This window comes from Pimephales promelas, chromosome 2, assembly GCF_988280905.1.
Source record: "Pimephales promelas chromosome 2, fPimPro1.hap1.1, whole genome shotgun sequence".
NCBI lineage: Eukaryota > Metazoa > Chordata > Actinopteri > Cypriniformes > Leuciscidae > Pimephales > Pimephales promelas.
Window position 1 is genome coordinate 3,371,429 of NC_142770.1, and position 22,207 is coordinate 3,393,635.

Genomic DNA, 22,207 nt, shown 5'->3' on the forward strand with positions numbered 1-22,207 from the left:
GTCCAATCAGATTCTTGGACCTTGTATATTCATATTCAAATTTCTGATCTAGAAAAGTCAGATGTATGACAAATGGGAACACTTGTTAAAATCATGAAAAGCTGCAATAAGAAATAAGTCAATTCATTGATTTTAAACTATTCTTAGCATGAATATGAACATTGTGAAAGGTTAATCTAGTATTTATGACTGTGAAATATTGAAACAACTGAGATTCATCTTTAAAAGATCTGAAAAAACAAACATCACCTAATGATGCAGAAGAATACACAACACAACATTGGGGCGGGGTTTCAGAGAGGGCGTGTGTTTGGAGACAGGGGGCGTGGCCTAATTCAGCCTGGAGGAAGTTAGCAAATAGTTCAGATTGTGGACACTTGTTCTCTACACATCTTCACTGCAGACACACACACACACACACACACACACACACACACACACACACACACACACACGTTTTCAGACTGACTGACACTCTTTCAGACCGCTGAACTATTAAAAATGTTTCACTCATTTGCTTTCAGCTGTTTGTGCTGTTGCTGTCTGGTTGGTAAGTTAGACAAGTTTATCATTTTTTACAGCTGCATATTGTGTATGTAGTCGCTCTAATGAACTTCACTTCCACCTCACTGCAAATTCACTCGTGTAACTCTAAACACTGAAATAAAAGTGTACAATATAATAAGAGGTTCAGTAACTGTTCTCCACTGTTTCCATCTTTATACTTTCTCAATTTTTTAAAAATAATTTCAAAACCACTTCAAACTTCAGTAAATGCTTCACCAAAACAACTGAAAGTGTGTGTGAGAGACTGTTTCTGTGTGTTCTTCAGGAGTGTTTGCTGGTACAGATGAACTGAAGTCAGTGTCAGTGATGGAGGGAGATTCAGTCTCTCTAAACTCTGGTCTCACTGAAATACAGAAAGATGAAAAGATATTGTGGGCATTTGGATCTAACGGGCCTCTTATAGCTAAAACTGATGGAGTGAACAATATGATCTATGATGGTCCTGATGGGAGATTCAGAGACAGACTGAAGCTGGACAAGAAGACTGGATCTCTGACCATCATGAACATCACAAATAATCATGCTGGAGTTTATGAAGCTGAAATCAGCCGCATCAGCTCATCGTCTAAACACAGATTCAATGTTACTGTCTATGGTGAGTAGAGAAACACAGCTCTATTATTATATATTACAGAAGGGGCATTTTATTGTCATCATTCTTCTCAATACAACACAATAAAAATGTTTTAAATTATTTGTGATCTTAGAAATTTCTCTGACACTGTAATTCCATTTAAAATATTAATCCATTTGCTTCTAAAACACTGAAAACTGACCATGAGAAAAGCTCCTAACTTTAGTGTCAATAATGGATAATTCACACCTGTCAATCATACATTCATAATATTTGAAACTCATAAAGCTCATAAAGCTCACTCCAAATGAATGTCATGCAAGCAATGGCCAGGTGCAGATATGATGAATTACTGTATCTCTGTTTATTTTGCACACTGAGGATATTGTGAACAGATGTTCAGAGGAGACCAATCACATCAGTCTGGGTTTATAGAGAATGAATCTGTGATCAAACATGTGTCGAGCAGGACGAGGGCCGTGAGAGATACGAGACCGGTGCGTCGCTCATCATTAATCTCTCCACGGCCTCGTCCTGCTCGCCACAAAACAGTTTTCAGCCTCTTTGAGAAATTATCTGATGTTCATGTTCAACATTAAACTGTTTTTGACATTGGATGCATGTAAATCTATTATAGGAGACCCCAAAACAAAACTAGAAAGCATATCTACAAAAAAAAAAAACCAAACAAACAAACAAACAAACAAAAAAACATATGGGGCACTTAAGCAATAATATTTGCAGAATGAAAGCACATTTAATGACATGACATTTTTAATGTGTTGTATTCTACAGCTCAAACTACAGAAGGCCTCGTTTTAAGATATCTACTATGAATGTAGTTTCATCTAGAGTGTGTGCATGAGAATGTGTTTTAACTGGACGTTTGTGGTTAATGTGCATCAGTGTTTGCATGTCTAGAGGTGTGAATAGCGTGAACGTGTTTCTGTGAATCACGTGAGTTTAAGGGGCGAATTTAACTTCCTCTTATGAGAAACAGTTTTACTAAAAAAAGAAAAAAGAAAAAAAAAGAAACAGCTTTACTGAGAATGCTAATGTCTGACAAACCTCTCTGTGATATCTGTGAATATGAAATATTGATATAGTGTACATCAGCGTTTACAATATGAATGTGAAAAGAAAAGATGTTCAGCTGCATATGCATCTCTATATTTCCATGTTAGTAGAAGTTATTTCCAGCACTAGCGACTGTTAGACGTTTTTTCTAAGAAGTTTCCCCCTTTCTTGTTATCCTTTTTTTATAATGCATCATATTATAATAACTGGTAGCTATCCAAATAAAACGTGAGTCTAACCGGAGCAAAATGACACTTTTCCTAAGCTAAATCCTAAAATGAGACAAAAACACTCATGTCATGTCCCATACTCCGCACAACCCAGAGTATTTACACAGAACCCAACAGGAGGCAGTAACACTGTTTCTTCCACTTTTAATGCAGAACAAAGAAATAACTACTCAGGCAGGGCCCTATTGCCTTACACATCTCTCTCAACAACGGTGAGGGACACATTTTTACATTAGGCAGTAAATGAACCAAGAACATCTGATCAACTTGAACATTACACACATAACTTTACTATAACAACAACTTAAAGATCTCGCTGTAATAATAACACATAAATCAACTCTCAATAAACAATTACCCATAATGCACCCAGCTGCTAGCGCTGACTGCCAGGTCTGTCAATGACAAAAACAAGTGAACAATTGTTAGAATTTTTGTATGCAAAACTGATGGTTCAAGTAACATTTTCCATTAGTATAAGAGTAAGAAGCTTTGTTGCAGCCGCTAGCGTGTTTCATGACAAACACTAACGCCATCATCATGTCATGTGACTGATGCTCTATATTAACACTTCCTTCCGCAGACTGTGAAAAACAGGATTATTTTACACTTTTAAAAGCCTCCAAGAAACGTTAATTTTATATAGGCATTAGATGCTTTATAAGGGCAAAATGGTCTTTAATATGAGATAAAACAATACAACTATAACTAATCTGGAGAGAATATCTCACAGAAAGAGCACACAGGACACAAGCTTGCCTAAACTTCTTCTTGTTTATCTCTGTCTAATAAACCGCATTATGAACTGCAACGATTGTTGGCTCTTTGATTAATGTAATTGGTCCTCTTTTGTAATCCACTTTGGATAAAACATCTGCTAAAACCATAAATGTGATGTAAATGTAGTGATTGTGAAATAAGCTTTGAGAACCAGTGCTCTCTCTCTCTCTCTCTCTCTCTCTCTCTCTCTCTGAACTGGAAAAGGTTCATTAGATTAATCTGGTGTATTGCGCCATCTAGTGTTCACAACGATAATAGTTTATTTTCTCTTTAATATCATCCATTTTTTATTTCTTTAATTTCACTGATTTAATTTTTTATTATTAATGTATGTGATGTTGCGATTCTATTTTGTTTCATAATTGTATGCAGCAACTAAATAGTGCAAATAGAAACATGTGTCATGGAATATATTTATGAAGGGATGAACTACATACTAATTTTTTTCTTCAAGAAAATCAATATTTGCCTAGTATAGTAGTAAATCTGTCTCTCTCCCATAGTGCTAATATTGTGCAATATTGTGCAAGCTGGTCTTAAAATAGCTAAAACATTATTTTATTAAATAATCAGAAACAGCTTTTTAGGGCCCAAGCACCGATGGACCCGATTGGAATTAATCCATTTATTGCCAGGTGTTTTTCAACACATATAAATATAACAAAACATAATAACATTTAACCCTCAGGTGCTCTTCGGTCATTTCTGACCGAAAAATTTTCTGTTTTGAAATTTTAAAAATCACAGCTTCTTCAGAAAATTACGAAACTTGGTGACTTTTATGGCATTGGGTATGTGAACACAAAAAAAAATTGAGGTCATGATTCGAGCAATTTAAGTGGTCGTAAAAAAATGAGTCACACTTTTGCTCTTCTGTCAAAAATGACCGACCCATAGGAAATGAATGGGAAATTGACACACAAAAAAAAAAATCTCTGAATTTTTGTATACAATCTACAAATCGGCCACAATTCTAAAAAAAAGTACACCGCAGGAAAGGGGTGACACTCTACAACATCTAGAGTGCACAGCTTCTTCAGAATATTACGAAACTTGGTGACTTTTATGGCATTATGTATGTGAACACACAAAAAAATTGAGGTCATGATCTGAGCATGCTAAGTGGTCTTAAAAAAATAGTCACACTTGTGCTCTTTGGTCAAAAATGACCCCCATAGGAAATGAATGGGAAATTGTAAAAAAAAAAATGAAGAAAAAAAAATTGTGAATTTTTGTTTGTCAATTTTTTTTATAAGAAATAGTTTTTTTATTTGTTATTTTTTTTATTTATTTATTTATGCAGGGACCATGCACAATTTTTAACATAAAATTACCATTTCATGTATTGTACCGGATTTAGCCAGAGGCTATTTTTCATCCGCAGTCCCCCGGACAAGACAAAGTTAACAAAACAATTACACAAACAATACCAATGTTCACATACAATAGATGCACACATACTGTCAAGACCATAGAACAACATAAATAAATTAATCAATCAGTCAACCACTCAATTACAACTACAACAATCTCAATGGTTACATAATTGGTTCAATTTTAAAAAAGATTTTAGCTTCAGTTTAAAAAGACCATGCACTTTACACCCTTTTATGTCCTCTGGTAGGGCATTTCACTGATTAGTGGCTCTCACTGTGAAAGATGATAGTCCAAAAGCAGAACGACGAAAGGGAACCAGACAATTACTCATGAGTGATAGTCTGGTAGATCTCACAGAGGTTTCACTATGAAGATTTATAAAATCACGTAATACAGAAGGAGCCAAACCATTTAAGATTTTATGAACCATACACAAATTTGAATAAAGTCTAAAATTGTCAAAGGTTAAAAAATTATGTTTCTCTATAATTCTACAAAAATGAAAATGGTTAGGTTTTTTATCTAAGATTTTTAATGTTTGCTTATATAGAGATTTTAAGGGTTTAATAACAGTTTCTCCCGCTTGACCCCAACATGTCAAGCAATAAGACATGTGAGAAAAGATTGTAGCATGCATAAAGGTCGTAGCTACCTCAAAAGAAAGACACTGTCTTATTTGCCTAAAGTTTGCCATATTATATTTAATATTCCTCACCATTTTCTTTACCTGTTTTTTAAAACTAAGATTTGAGTCCAATATTATACCAAGATAACTTAGCTCATTTACTATTTCTAACTTTTCACCATTCATAGTAATATTAAGATCAGGAGATTTAACAGTTTTTGAGATTGTTTCAACTATATATTCAAATCCACCAACAACAACAACAAAAAATGTGTTCATAAACAGCTGGGGAATTCACATGCCTCTCAATAGAGAGCTGTACAGGCCATCTAGTGGTTACACCATGATTCTATGCTTTTTCTCTATACTGTAACCAGATGGTGCTAATTTTCTTCAAAAATAATATTTTTTTTTCTGAAGGCCTAGACTCTATATTAAACTAAAATACTGCATTAATATTTTTTTTTGAAAAAAATAACATATATATAGAAATATATATATATTTTTCCATGGCAAAAATAAACAATAAATATTGCATAAATATTAATAAATTCAATTAAATTGTCTCAAAATACTAAATTAAAAAGAATAAATATTATAGAACAAAAATAAATTGCATTGGTTTTACTGGGATGGAGAAAGTTTCATTTTTAGGTGTCTGGTCACTTGACCGGGAAGATAACTAGTGTGACTCTGAAACGAAGAGCACCTGAGCCCTGAGGGTTAAGAATAACAAATATTAAAAAGCATAAAGACCCAGATAGGTTTAGTCAAAATAAACATTTACAGATAATTAACATATGTACAGTATTTTTAATAATAATATGAGTAAATAGGACTAAATGCGATCTTATTTGCAGATGTGTCAATGCTCAGACTTCTCCTGAACTTCATGATCAACACCAATCTAACAAGAGTTAGCCTATTATGCCAAAATATTCGTTTTCATTAGTGTTTTCTAGAAAGCATTTCATTTGAGTTGAAATCTCAAAAATAAATGATGAATTTTAGGATTGTTTATTGTAAATTAATATAATATTTAGGTCATGATTTTCCGTTTGAGTGGTAAATCTGCTGTAAAAGCTGAGCTGTAAATGCATGTGGGCAAGTTCATAATATCACCATCTCAACATGTAAAGTTTAGGTAAAAAAAACACACTCATTAAAACACAACATTAAAATAACGCAAATGATTGCACTTGGATTCTTCCCTGCCATTTTAAATGACAAAACTATTTATGCGTGTTCATTTTACGATGTCATACATTTAATCCTGTGACATCTGTTTTATTGTTTGTTAACACACATTAATTTACATATTATGAATCTGCATCCATCACTAATCGTCCTGCCTAGTGCTGTAACATTTATAATAATCCATAATTATTAATTAGACTTAGCATCACAATACACAGCCATTCTTCACATTCTGCGAGCGCTTGGAGACAGAATCATTTTGCTAAATAATTGGTTCAATGGATTTCAAAAAGCTTTGTTTCTCCCATCAATATAACAAGACTGCCCAAATTTATAAATGACTTCTTAAAAAGATCATTTGTTGAAAATCACATTTCTATTTTACCATTGTTTCATTAGGTTATCCAGAAGGCCACGCCCCCTGTTGTGATTCTGTTGAAGCTGCACTGCGATTGGTCGTCACTGCGCTGATGGGCGTGGCCTCTGCGGCTGCCGCTGTTCTTCTGGTCAATGATGTCAGAGCTTCAAGAGGATAAAAACACCCTCAAAAATTAAACTATGACATAATTTGACCTCTAGGGGAACAACATATTCTTACAGGCTAAACGGTGCCAAGATTCACAATTATCATTCTTCATATTAAAGATACTTCAACCAAATGTTTAAAATGTTGTTTACAATGTGCTGTCAACATCTAGAAGTAGTTTACTCATGTTACTTCAGCTTCAACTGTTTTTTCATTAATAATTTTCATTAATGGTAAACGTTTGTCACGCTGTGCTGCCATGGATATTTTTTCCTTCAGTGTGTGTGAATATAAGAAATGTAATTGCTCACCACTGGTTTGTTTTGAAGTCACCACAATGGTGATCAGTGTCCAATCAGATTGGGCTCTTGGACCTTATATATTCATATTCAGATTTCTCATCTAGAAATTATGAAAAGCTATACAGTATGAAATAAATCATTAAATCAAATTCTTTGCATGATTATGAGTCTTTTATTTTAATATTAATGTTACTTATGAAAGTTTATTCTACAAGCATTTATGAATGTGAAATATTGAAACAACTGCTGAGATTAATCTTTAATTGATCTGAAAAAACAAACAAACATCGCCTAATGATGCAGAAGAATACACAACACAACATTGGGGCGGGGTTTCAGAGAGGGCGTGTGTTTGGAGACAGGGGGCGTGGCCTAATTCAGTCTGGAGGAAGTTAGCAAATAGTTCAGATTGTGGACACTTGTTCTCTACACATCTTCACTGCAGACTGACTTTCAGACTGACTGACACTCTTTCAGACCGCTGAACTATTGAAAATGTTTCACTCATTTGCTTTCAGCTGTTTGTGCTGTTGCTGTCTGGTTGGTAAGTTAGACAAGTTTATCATTTTTTACAGTTGCATATTGTGTATGTAGTCGCTCTAATGAACTTCACTTCCACCTCACTGGAAATTCACTCGTGTAACTCTAAACACTAAAATAAAAGTGTACAATATAAGAAGAGGTTCAGTAACTGTTCTCCACTCTTTCCATCTTTTTTTCTATCTTTATACCTTCTCAATTTTTTAAAAATAATTTCAAAACTATAATGAGAATAATGTTCTCCACTCTTTCCATCTTTTTTCATTTCAACTCAACTTTTTCAATAACTTCAAAACCACTTCCAAGTTCAGTAATGCTTCACCAAAACAACTGAAAGTGTGTCTGAGAGACTGTTTCTGTGTGTTCTTCAGGAGTGTTTGCTGGTACAGATGAACTGAAGTCAGTGTCAGTGATGAAGGGAGATTCAGTCTCTCTAAACTCTGATCTCACTGAAATACAGAACGGTGATGATATAATGTGGAGATTTGGACCTAACGGGAGTCTTATAGCTGAAACTGATGGAGTGAAAAATACGATCTCTGATGTTCTTGATGGGAGATTCAGAGACAGACTGAAGCTGGACAATAAGACTGGATCTCTGACCATCATGAACATCACAAATAATCATACTGGAGTTTATGAAGTTGACATCAGCACCAGCCGCTCATCGTCTACATACAGATTCACTGTTACTGTCTATGGTGAGTAGAGAAACACAGCTCTCTCTATTATATATTACAGAAGTGGCATTTTATTATCATAATTCTTCTCAATACTACACAATAAAAATGTTTTAAATTATTTGTGATCTTAGAAATTTCTCTGACACTGTAATTACATTTTAAATATTAATCCATTTGCTTCTAAAACACTGAAAACTGACCATGAGAAAAGCTCCTAACTTTAGTGTCAATAATGGATAATTCACACCTGTCAATCATACATTCATAATATTTGAAACTCATAAAGCTCACTCCAAATGAATGTCATGCAAGCAATGGCCAGGTGCAGATATGATGAATTACTGTATCTCTGTTTATTTTGCACACTGAGGATATGTGAACAGATGTTCAGAGGAGACCAATCACATCAGTCTGGGTTTATAGAGAATGAATCTGTGATCAAACATGTGTCGAGCAGGACGAGGGCCGTGAGAGATACGAGACCGGTGCGTCGCTCATCATTAATCTCTCCACGGCCTCGTCCTGCTCGCCACAAAACAGTTTTCAGCCTCTTTGAGAAATTATCTGATGATCATGTTCAAAATTAAACTGTTTTTTTCTTATTTTGACATCGGATGCATGTAAATCTATTGAGTCCACAAAACAAAACAAAACTAGAAAGCATATAGGGGCACTTTAAGCAAGAACATTTGCAGAATCACAGCACATTTAATGATGTGCACATTTTTACAGTAAGTTTTTTCCATGCTATAGCGACTATTAGCAGTTATTTCTAAGAAGTTTCCCCAATTCTTGTTTTATTTATTTATTTTAAATATATATAAAGCTAATTATGTAAGGGTCAAGAGCCCAGCTAAAGCAAACACTGATCACCATAATGGTGACTTTAAATTCAGTTTTCCTCCTTCAGAGATTCTGCTTGTTATCAGGTGTCTTCAATAATGCTCAATCATCACTCAATTAATCACTTAATTATCTCATTAACTTTAAGACTGCTTCGCTGTTCATTTAACACTCTGCACAGAGTTTGATTGGGTAGCTTAAAATGATATAGGTATGGTATAGGTTATAAATCTTTAAAATGCTAAAGAGGTGTTGGACTAATCGAAATAACAGTCAACGATTAAGCACACTATAGACAAACACATTCAACAAAATTACTCCGATTTTATAAATGTTTGTTCCTCCTCTGGCTTCAGTCACTTCCACCAAATATTTTCTGTATTTGCAACACATTGGTCAGGAGAATTATTGCACCATTTTTCTACGAATAACTTTTATTATTAATAGAATATTATTATATAGGCTAAAATAGGCAATTTCAGAATGTGATTTTATTTTTATTTTTTTTATTTTCTCTCGTGCTCCATCTGTCTACTGTCCTTCTATGCTCTATTAGTTTAGAAATAAGCAGATTTTCCTTCAGAGATTAAAGTCCCCGTGAAATCAAAATTGAACCTATTTACTTTGTTAGCGCATATTACTAGTCTTGTGGTGAACAATTAATCCGTGCAAGTGAATATATATTAAAAAAATGTTTTACCTTAGTAATCTTTAATCAAAATCTGAAAAGTTACTTCCGGTCTGGAACGGTTTCTTTTTCTGATGACGTAGGTTTCACAGTTTGGGTGGGGAGACGCTTAACCACTCCCCTCAAACCGTTAGTTTGCTATGAGCGAGAGATGGAGAGGAGGAGCGCTAGAGTAAAACCCTGCCCTCTGTTCAATATTCCGTTTCACTTGGAAATACGTCACAGCACTGGAGAAAAATCGTTTGCAACTTCCGGTTCACGGGGACTTTAAACGTACAGTATGCGATTTTTGGCCACCAGGGGTCACTCGTTTAAAATAATAACAAAAGACGTACTTTGATGACGTCGGGAAAGAGCGTGGGCTCACGGGAGTTGTTGTCGCTGTCAATGACAACCAGCTCAGCTCATGACATGACATCATCGTTTCACAAAATATACGGATATACGGCATCTCTGTAGATTTAGCTTGTCAAGAAGCTTTAAATGCAACGCCAATGTTTACCTGTGTCATGCTTCTCCTGTCCCAAACCCTTCTCGCGTCATATTTTTCACCCGTACTTTGAGCTTTAGCTAATGAGCTGGCTGTAGCAGCAGAACCGGATTATAAAGCACATAAGATACTGCAGTCAAACGTTTGACTGGGTTTGCGTTATGCATCCACTATGTGCTAAAGGCTAACGCCGCCTTCACACTGGCAGTTGAAATCAGCTCCGATGCGGCTGCGAAACGACCGGAAGTCATTCATTTCCTATGGAGATTCGCAGACCGCATGCGAATGGGTCCGAAACGGCTCCGACCGAGTGCGGTGCGAAGAAAATCGTGTCCGTTGGTCATCCGGATGCGTTCAAAAATTTGAACTCTTGCGAAAAGCTACGGACGGTTCCTATCCGACAATTCCAGCGGAAGTTGACCGTTGCTATGGTACTGATAAACAAACCTGAATTATTAACTTTTAATAAAATAAATATTGATTTTATAACGATAAGTTGTGATGTCATTTTTTATTTTCATGACTTTCTAACGTTTATAAGGGCAGTTAATACAATTAAATTGAAGGTAGACATTGAACTATTGACCACTATATCAAATTTTTTAGCCGACCTGACATGTCAACGTCCTGAGCAACTTTCCTCACGCAGCATAACCCTAATCAGAGAGATCATACAGAACTGACAGAATCAAATGTAGTGAGTGCGCGGCGCCGGAGGTGAGGCGTTTATTTAGTAAGCATGAGCGCGCTGAAGCGGTCACGTACATTCGCAGCCTGACTCATATGAGTATTTAATGTGCGCGGCTCGCTAACAGCAACAGCTGGCTGATTTGAATGAGACGACCTGGGGCCTCATGCATAAAACTTTGCGTAGATTTCATCCTTAGTGTGCGTACGCACATAAGGCAGAATTTGCGTACGCACAAAAGTTTTCAGATTTATAAAACCGTTCGTACGCCAGAACCTGCGCAGAATTCACTTTATAAATCCCAGTCAGCGGGAGATTATGCGCACGTGCGTCTCCTCCCCGAAATAACCATATATGGAGATTACAACGCCTAGTTTTACTATGCATATCCTCATCTGCATATCATTTGCATATGATTATTCATCCACGTGATACCAAGTTTAACGGTACAAGACGTTAGGAAAATATATATATATATATATTTTTTTTTTTATTGAACACAAAGCACAGGGGATACATCAAGTAGAAAAATAGATAAAATTAAAAAAAAAAAAAAAAAAAAACATTATGCACAAAGACGACGTAAGCAAGGCAGTACAAAAGGGACCGTTCAATAAACAAAAAAACAAACAAAAAAAGATCACGAAACAAGCACATCAATACAGGAGGTGATTTACAAAGAAACCATAATTTTTTTAAGCAACAAAGTAGTTTTAGCAGCTTTCTTATTAGCTGATAAACAAAGAGAGTCGTAAAATAATTTTAAATCAACACAAAAAAGTTGAAAGTTGGGCTTAGATTCAGTTACTTTACATTTATGAAGATGAAATTCACCGCATAAAGTAAGCAGCTTTAATCTGTCATCCATCTCCTTTGACCCCGAGTCCCAAGTCAAAAACAACACATTAATAACCTCAAAAGTAAAGAGTTTGTAATAAGCAGAAAAAATAAGCCAGGCTACTCTTTTCCAAAACTCCTTTACATAATCACATTCAAAAAACAAATGTGGTATTGTTTCAAGGTAAGAATTACAGAATGTGCAGTGTGAAGAGACGTCCAACTTAAATTTAGAAAGAAGAGAGTTACAGGGATAGTAATTTTGTAAAATTTTAAAGTGAAGCTCCTTCCACTTGTTAGGTAACAGAAACCTATTAATGCCAGTCTTTGGGATGACAGCTGATCTTCCTAATAAGAAATCTTCTAATCCAAAAATTTTTACATTTGCCATTGGAAATCTCCAAACCTCCAATAGATAACTTGGGCATTTCACAAACGGATGCTCTGTAGCTACAGTATGACCGAACCATATGCAAAAGTTTAGGAGAAATAGAATTAATAACCCCGTTATAAACTGCAGGTGAGGAATTCACTCCAAAAAGATTGATACATTCATTATAGGAATAAAAGCTGCCATACTTCTTAAACAAATCCAAAACAAAAATAACACCTTTGTCAACCCAATCCTTAATAAAGATAGATTTTTTTCCACGCAGCACATACTGATTATTCCATAGAATGCTCCTATGAGGGGAAAAATTGTGGCAAAAGGCAAGCTTACAGGCCTCCAAGGCTTGCTTATGAAAATTAGCAAGCTTGAACGGAAGTTTGTTACATTTAAAATCACAAGACAATAAAAAATGTAACCCCCCACATTTTTCAAAGATAAATTTAGGTATGTAGAACCATAACAAACTAGAATCAGCATTCAGGCAGCGTTTAATCCAGCCGATCTTGAAAACCTGATTGAGAGTACTGAAGTCCAAAGCATTCACACCTCCCTCCAAAGTATTTCTTATCAGAGTCTTTCTTTTAACATATTCAGTTTTATTTTTCCACAAGAATTTAAAAAGAATAGAGTCGATAGATGAGCAAGTTTTCGGATTGACATATAAGGACAAAGCTGGGTAAACAATCCTAGAAATGCCTTCAGCTTTAGATATCAAGACACGACCATAAATGGTTAAGTTTCTTTGTAGCCAGCAATTGAAGACATTCTTTAGTTTTTTTGTCCGTTGTGAAAAGTTATCTAAAATTCTATCTTTGGGAGATTTACTTATTATAATGCCTAAATATCTAACTGAGCTTTTAACCTCAATGCCTTCTATATGACCTTTTTCAATACTGTGAATAGGCATGATTTCACTTTTATTTCGGTTAACAGTGAGACCAGAAGCATTAGAAAATGTTTTTAAGGCTTCCAAAATAACATGAACCTGTTTCTCATCTTTTAGAAACAGACAGGTGTCATCCGCCAGTTGGCTAATTAGAAAAGTATGTTCAGCTACAACAATACCCTGAACATCTACACAGCGGGTAATAAAAATATGAAGAAACTCTGTGACTAATAGAAACAAAAAAGGTGAAAAAGGACACCCTTGTCTGATGCCCCTACTAATTGTAAACCGGGGAGAAACACCATTTACCAATGACACATTGCTGTTAATATTTTTGTAAAAAGTCTGAACTATTCTAATAAAGGAAGGGCCAAAACCAAATTTGCGCAACGATTCAAACATGAACTCATGCTCGACCGTATCGAAGGCCTTATAAAAATCTAAAAACAAAATGATTGCACTATCGTTGATCAATTCATTGTAATCTAAAATATCTAAAACAAGTCGAATGTTATTTGCTATATGCCTACCTTTCATAAAGCCAGATTGGGAAACTGAAATAATTTCTTCTAAACATGGTTTTAATCTATTTGCGTAAAGAGAAGCTAACAATTTATAATCCGAATTAAGTAAGGTAATTGGGCGCCAATTATCTAAGTATAGAGAATCTTTGTTAGGCTTTGGGATTAAAGTGATCAAACCCTGCTTCATGGATTCAGTTAATTCACCTTTTATTACACAGTCTTTGAAAACTTCCAAAACAAGCTTTTTTATATCTTGCCAAAAGGTCCTATAAAATTCGAAAGGTAGTCCATCTGGACCAGGGCTTTTATTGAGGGGGGCTTTCTGGATAATTCTATCTAACTCTTCCATAGTTAAATCCATCTCACAGGACGAACGATTTCCATCACTTATAATAGGTGTGAATGCTTGAACCCTCTCAAAAAAACTATCAGCAAACTGAGGATTAAATGAAGAAGAATAAAGCTGTGAATAAAAATTGGAAACAAAATTAGAAACTCTAGTTTCATCTGTGACCAAATTGCCCTCAATATTTAGAGAAAATATTTTCTTAGACTTCCCTCTTTTCTTTTCTAAATTAAAAAAATAAGCTGAATTTTTTTCCCCGAATTCTAGCCACTTAACTCTAGATCTAATAAAGGCACCCTTAGCTTTTTCTGCATAAAAATTATTTAATTCTTCTTTAAGGTTGTGCATTTTAACTTTATCATCTTCACTTGTCTGTTTCTTGCCTAAAATTTGATTAATTTCATTTAATATAGAGGTATACTTTAAAGATTTTGCCTTTGCTAACTGTTTACTAAATCGAATAGAGAATTTTCTACACTCGTATTTAAACATTTCCCAATTAGAAGATATTGAAGCAGCAGGTTTTGCTTTAAATTGTTCAATTATGCTCTTAATACCTAAACAATAAGAGGGAATCTGTAGAAGAGAACAATTTAGTTTCCAGTATCCAGGGTTTCTGTGACAACCAGTACCAGAATCAAGACGTTAGGAAAATATGAAATGCGGATGTGCCGTCACATTATTACAAACATTTTTTTTTTTGTAGCCTATATCCTTGCCTTGTTTTTGAATTAATAAATCAAATAGTGTTAAATACATTTCAGAGAAAGTTTTTCTCAATCTTTTCCACTGGCCAAATAGTATTTTTAATTGATTTATATTTTAATGGATAATGGAAGAGATTTTAATGGAAGAGATAGACATGGTTGTGCATTATTTGCACGAAACAGTTTTCTCAGACAATCTCTAGTTAAAACATTAAAACACAGCATGCCAGAAGAAAAGTGTTCAAAAGCAATGTATCCACAACAAATAGGTCTATTTCTATTTATTGAATATATATATATATATATATATATATTGTAACTTCTCAGTAATGATTGCATGTAGTTTAAGAGTTTAACTCCATTAATGAGAATGGCATATTTAATCTAAATGTTTATATCAGAAGTAAAACATAGTACCATTCTTTTATTTATTTAAACTATTATTGTGAATATGGACTGTATTTATGATTTGGACTCATAATGAAGATTTACGGTTTTACTCCATCTGCCGTTAGATTATAGGCTATATGTGCGTCAGTTTCACCAAACGGCCCAACGCGCGTGCTGGCGCGGTCATTTAAGAAGGGATGGATTTTTGCTTCAAGTGATGATAGGTTTGTGAAATTATATTTGTATTATATTTCTCTAGATGTATAATTTTCTTTAGATTCTCTGTCTAATAGTGAGCAAAAAGACATTTGACTCCAGCTCACCATCGGTGTCGCCAAAACCCATAATCTTCTAAAAGAGTGCGTACGCACGGTCAAGAGCATCCTTACGGTGCGCACTTATTTACGCCAAGTTTATTTTTTATAAATCCCGATGTGCACGTGGAAAAATGCGTACGCATATTTCTATGCCCATTTTGTGCGTACGCAACGTTTATACATGAGGCCCCTGGTTACTGTGAACGGGGAGCACTTTATGCGCGAGCAGCACCGGAGACAGTCTGTTAATAGTGAGCGCTCGTGAGCGGGCACGTGATTTACACACATAAAAATATGTACTACTTTTTTTTCTTCGTCATTTTCTTTGCTTTATTGGCGGCAGTCCAGTGTTCCCCTTTGTGTTTGGCGGTTTCACCGCGTTCCGCAGGAAGTTAGAGAAAATAGAGGAGTCAAAGGTTATATGACGCCATACACGGGCGACGAAACGGAAATAAAGAAACGTCCCGTGTCTTCGAATTAAACTATAAATTTCTCCGTATTTGAAATTTGGTGGAAACTGTCGGAATAATGCAAGTACACATCTAACAGAAATATATAACATAGATACAGTTATTTTTGCAATTTTTAAAGCAGAACAAAATACATATTGTGGCTTTAAGTTTTTGAGTCTTTGCTGCTATTTCATCATCAGAGAAGCAGTGCTGAACTTTCTCCATTTACAGACATATTTGTTACATGTGTGTCCTGAGTTTCCCCCGTCACTGTGTATTTGGTTTAGTTCTGTGTCTCAGTTTTCCCGCTCCTCGTCAGTTTTCAGTTCCTTCACGTGTCTAGTTCATTTGCCCCAGCTGTGCCTTGTTCCCCTAGTCTGTTCTGGTGTATTTAAACCCTGTGTTCTCCGCACTCCTGGTCCGTTCTCGTTTATGTAAAGTTGGATATTGTGGTTCCTTAGTTTTGATTATTAAAGATCCTGTTTTCTGCTATTCCTCATCTCCTCGTGCTTCCAGTACAACGATACCGTAACAATATTACAGTAGACTGATCAACATAAAGGTTTTTATAGAATAGAGAACTTCTTCAAAAATTCAGCTTCATTTATTTTGAATAGAAAACTGAACTGTAACTTCTCCAATCATTGTTAGGACAGACTTATGATCAAGTTTTTTAAGTCTAAATGGTCCAACTTTTAAGTCATTAAACTTTTACCACCACATTTACACAATATTTTCAGCAAATCATGAAATACATTTATTTATTTGTTGTTGTAACTGCAGATTAGATTAAATTCTATTTCTGGTTAATGCTGAAATTTAGAAGTAAATGAGATTAATAAATTAATTGAGTAAATTGAAGTACCACCCCTAACACTCACACACACACACAAGCAGTTTTCACATTAGTATTTAAGTTTTAGAATACTCAATCTTTACTTGACTTAATACTTAACCTTATCTAATCTTAACACAACCACCAACCCTGGAGTAATTTCCAAGATTAAAATAGAAACGGACGTACTAACCGGCCTACAAATCCACAATGTTTGCATCTGCATTAGAAACATTTCCCTAATTTAGTAAAACAAGACTTCATAAATATGAAACAAAACAATCTCTGTTTTACTAGTCCACCTGCTCACCAGATCATGCTCACACACAAACAAACATGGACATGTGCAACACAGAGTTTGTGTCTGCATTTAAAACATCTAATTCAGTGAATAAAAGCTTTGTAATATAAAACCAAACAGCCAATATTCGCTTAACACTCACCCAGACCGAATCTGTGCACCAACACACAAGGATGTGCTGCCATCTTGGTCCAGACAAAAGATTGGACCTCCTCTATAGGCCTCCCTTCAGGTGCCTGCTCAAAAACACTCTACCTGGCCTCACCCCCTCACCGGCTACACATAGGCCTACAAAGTTTGTGTGTTTTACGTGACATCTGTTTTAAGTAAATCCCATTTGCATGACTGGAATTTCTTTAGTTGCATAGGGCCCTGCAAATTACTCAAGGTCCCACCCTAAAATCCCACCCACCTTTAAAATTCTAGAAAAGTTTGTTGTGAACCGGCTAAATAATGTTTTGGATTCTCATATCTTTGATAAGTTTGAGTCTGATTTTTGTAAAAACTGACACAAAACAAGTCCATATTTCATTTCTGGAAGTCGGGCTAAATGAGCAAGCACTGCAGACATTAGAGAATACATGAAGAGATCATTTCAGTGATCACACTGATAACTTCTATAACAAAGTAAAATCTCCAGAGATGTCATTCAACTCAAATCTAACATGGCGGCCTGAACAGAGACAAATTACTGAACAAAATCTCAAGAAGTCAGCAGTGTCTTTTCAATTATTGGACATCAACACACTCTGTCACACATGTGCAGGTACAGCAGCACTGATATGTGTGTGTGTGTGTGTGTGTGTGTGTGTGTGTGTTTACTGACCTGAGCCTTCTGTTGACCTGAGGCTTCTTCATCATTACAGAAATGGACAGTCAGTCTACTTCAAAACCAGTCACAGCTCAACTCTTTAACACATCTGCAGGTACAGCAGCACTGATTATATTAATCACATTAATTCACTAATGTGTTGATTTCATCGATGTCAGACATGATGAATGGGCTTCTGTAATCTCATGTTTTTTTTAAACTGTTCTTAACTTTTACTGTTTTATAAGCAGAAAATTAGACATTTTTAAATTCATGAAAGACTAAAGTACGCTTGTTGAAAATCTCAATTTAAACTATCATTTGTTTCATTCGTTTCTCCAGAAAGCCACGCCCCCTGCTGCGATTCTGTTGAAGCTGTGCTGCGATTGGTCGTCACTGCGCTGATGGGCGTGGCCGCCGCCGCTGCTGTTGTTCTTCTGGTCAATGACGTCAGAGCTTCAAGAACCAAGCGTGCCGCACAACCCCTCAAAAGTGAAGTCAAAACGTCTGGATCGCCCCCCAGTGGCCGGTCCTAGAATAGCTCATAAACCCCACCTGCCCATGTTATTCAATGGGACGCGAGACCAACTAAACAATTCAATTACACTTAACATTTCCTTTTTCCAAAGATAGTTTCTGTCATTTACTGTAGTTTCTGTCACGTTGATGTAATTTCAAGTGTTCGTTTTTAAAATAAAGTTGTTTTTAGTTATGCTATAAAAACAGTGCTCTGACATCATGATTGACATCTGTGATTGACAGGTTCTCTGTGCGAGGTAGTCACTGAAGCACCAGCGGACTTTCATTAATAATGTTGATTATGTGGTTAGTAGTTGTATTTACCTTATTTTAACAGGTTCTGCAATCAGCAGACATCATTGGAGAGGAACGAAGCAGACAGAGGACACTTAGCCTAATGAAAGTGCGGGGCGTGTGCTTGATATGAACTTAGGCTACATGTGGGATTGAGCTCTGGTTCCCTTTCAAGGCGGTCACTTCGACATTTACGTCGATGACGTAGTACGGGAACTCCTCCCCTTCTTCACTTCTGCTGAAATCTTATGGGCTAACGCCAGCTGACGACAGCTGGCCAATTGACGCAAAATATGCAAATATTGCCTAGCCTGGCAGTATAAATTGCATATTGTTCGTCGATTGCATCAGAATCCTTTTCTTCACGCTCAAATCGACGTGTGCTACGATTTGGAATTACACTACCTTTCGCCGTCGTCGAAGGTGCACTTAAGATACTCTACTGTCTTTCGCATCCGATGGCATCTACTTGCAATTTGTGTTCTGGGCCTATTATTGCGCCCGACACCCACCTTTTCTGCATCACCTGCATGGGCCTCGCCCATGCCGAGTCGGCTCTGTCTGACGACCTCTCCTGCGCCCACTGCGCAGACATGCCCGTGCGCGCCCTCAAGGCAAGGAGGGATATGGCTCGAGCAGCCGTAGGGATTGGGCCCGCTGCCGCCTGCGAGCCGCTGGTGGGCCCTTCCCCTCCCAGGGTAAGGGAGTTCGAAGCCGTCAGCTTCGCGGACGATAGCTTCCGCCCCCCCCGCGACGTCGCGGATTTCATCTCCTTCGGAGCTAGCGAGGAAGAGGACGCTATGTCTCTATCAGCGTCGGAGAAAGACTGGGGATCCGAGCAGGCCGCGCCTACTGAGCAGGAAAGTCCTGCAGACCTCCAAGAGGAGCTTTTCAGAGTCCTTACTAAGGCCGTCGCCGATTTGGACCTTTCCTGGAACGCGCCGGACGAACAAGCTAAAAGCAAAATGGACACCTGGTTCCTTCAGTCGAGCCGCCGTCAGGCCGCGTCGAGGAGAGGAACCCCGTTTTTCCCGGACCTTCATGAGCACGTGGTCAAGTCGTGGGCTGCGCCCCAGTCAGCACGCAGTCTTTCGGCCACCCAGTCCTTGTTCGCGCACGTCGACGATGCCGTTGCCCACGGTTATGTGCGCATGCCCATCGTCGAGGAGACCGTCGCCTCTCACCTATGCCCATCTACGTCTGCACTGGGCGCGGACCGCAGCCTGCCGTCCAAGCCCTGCAGATTCACGGCCCACCAGACGGATAAGGCGTACGCGGCAGCGGGAGAGGCAGTTTCAGCTCTCCACGCTATGGCTATCCTCCAGGTATTCCAGGCGAAACTGCTAAAGTCTCTGGATGGCGTCGCCTCTGTCGACGCTGACGCCTTTCGGGACCTTCGCTCGGCGACGGACTTTGCGCTGTTGGCCACTAAACGCTCAGCGCAAGCTATCGGTCGTTCTATGGGTTTTCTGGTCGTCCTCCACAGACACCTGTGGCTGACTCTGTCCGATGTCAAAGATTCTGACCGGAAAACCCTGCTTAATGCTCCCATCACCCAGGCTGGTCTCTTTGGGGACGCGGTGGAGGCTGTTACGGAGCGTTTCTCGGAGACCCAGAAACGCGCCAAAGCCATGAGTCACGTGATCCCGCGTCGAGCACCCCCGTCTCAGCAGCGTTCGCGCTCGTCTTCAGCTACTCGCCGCCCTCAGAGCTCAGGGATTCAGCCCACAGTGCATCGCACCGGGCCGGATGCTCGTGCTTCCCGGGGAAGACAGTGGCCAGGTCCTGGGAGGAAGAGCCATGGCCAGAGAAGGAGCCCGCGCCGAGGGAAGGACAGCGCGCCCCCCTCCGCGCCAAAGCCGTCTTCCTGACGGATTGGGCAAGAGGAAGAGAGAGCGCGAAGGGGGGCCGGCCTCCAAGCGCCGTGTTCATCGTATCCCTCATGTTCTGTTGAGAGACGATCGAATGTGTGTAAATGCTGTTTGTTCAATAAAAGCATGTACCCCTTCACAAAAAGAGCTTTTTCTTCCTCTTGCACCTCATATTGTGTCACCCACCCTTTCACGGGACAGTGTAGGGCCACAATCTATGACTATAATGGCATCTCATGGGCAAGAGATTGCCAGCACCACACTCAGCCCACCGCGAGCCGCCCTCCCACCAAGGGTTTCTGCCTCGCGGGAACGCGGCTCCAGTCTAAACACTACACTGGTAGCGGCTATGACCACAGTTCGAGCTCGCACTCTGAGTCATTTTCTGGGCGCGTGGGAATCAATTCCCGGGATTTCCCCATGGGTGTTAAGCATAATTCGTCACGGGTACTCGCTTCAGTTCAGACGCAGACCGCCCCGCTTCAACGGCGTGATCCAGTCATTAACACTGCCCCAAAACGCCCCCGTTCTGAGACAAGAAGTGCTCAGCCTGCTCGAGAAAGGAGCTATAGAACCGGTTCCCCCGAGCGAGAGGGAGAGCGGTTTCTACAGCCGCTATTTTGTGGTACCGAAGAAAGGGGGGGGGCTCCGTCCGATCTTGGACTTGAGACCCATAAACAGAGCGCTTCACAAGCGCGCGTTCAGAATGACAACTCTGAAGCAAATTCTGGCACAGGTTCGTCCCGGGGATTGGTTCGCTTCAGTGGACTTAAAGGACGCGTACTTTCATATCCAGATAGCAGCGCGCCACAGACGTTTTCTGAGATTTGCGTTCGAGGGCACAGCTTACCAGTATTCAGTTCTCCCGTTCGGATTGGCTCTTGCCCCCCGCACCTTTTCGAAGTGTGTGGACGCGGCGCTGTCTCCCCTCAGGTCGAGCGGAATGCGCATCCTAAATTATCTGGACGATTGGCTGATTTTAGCCCATTCGCGAGAGGTGCTAATCGGTCATGTGGAATTATTACTCCGTCACCTGGACTCGCTGGGACTGCGTGTAAACGAACAGAAAAGCGTGTTCACGCCGAGTCAGACCACAACGTTTCTGGGAGTGTGCTTGAACTCTGTAACGATGCGAGCACATCTCTCTCAAGAGCGCATACAGTCTCTGGCATTCTCTCTGCATCGCTTCAGACCGGGCAGGTCTGTACCACTAAAAGAGTTTCAGAGACTATTAGGTCTGTTAGCGGCAGCCTCCCCGGTATGCCATCTGGGTCTGCTTCATATGCGTCCGCTTCAAATTTGGTTGAAGCTCCGGGTCCCTCAGGGGGCGTGGGCGACCGGCCTCAAGCGCATCACGGTCACTCACAGCTGCTTTCGCACTTTGGCGCCGTGGAGAGACCCAGTGTTATTCAGTTCAGGGGTCCCTATGGGTACCGTAGCGAATCGCATCGCGGTCTTGACGGATGCATCAACTTCAGGCTGGGGAGCGGTGTGCATGGGCGCGACTGCCTCCGGCTCGTGGACGGAGTCACAACGGAG

The 22,207-nt window shown here is 38.7% G+C and overlaps 2 protein-coding genes across 2 annotated transcripts; both read left to right on the plus strand.

Moving 5' to 3' along the window:
- Nucleotides 1-331: 331 nt before the first annotated feature.
- LOC148995709 (uncharacterized) lies at nt 332-7,416 on the plus strand. Its single transcript, XM_089121679.1, has 3 exons — nt 332-550; nt 833-1,162; nt 6,827-7,416. The coding sequence occupies exons 1-3, from the start codon at nt 502-504 to the stop codon at nt 6,961-6,963; spliced, it is 516 nt and encodes a 171-aa protein (XP_088977805.1). The 5' UTR covers nt 332-501; the 3' UTR covers nt 6,964-7,416.
- Nucleotides 7,417-7,650: 234 nt separating this feature from the next.
- LOC120486585 (uncharacterized) lies at nt 7,651-18,936 on the plus strand. The gene is made up of 4 exons (XM_089121650.1): nt 7,651-7,799; nt 8,167-8,496; nt 18,040-18,099; nt 18,327-18,936. Exons 1-4 carry the CDS (start codon nt 7,751-7,753, stop codon nt 18,518-18,520), a joined length of 633 nt encoding a protein of 210 aa, XP_088977776.1. The 5' UTR covers nt 7,651-7,750; the 3' UTR covers nt 18,521-18,936.
- Nucleotides 18,937-22,207: the final 3,271 nt, after the last annotated feature.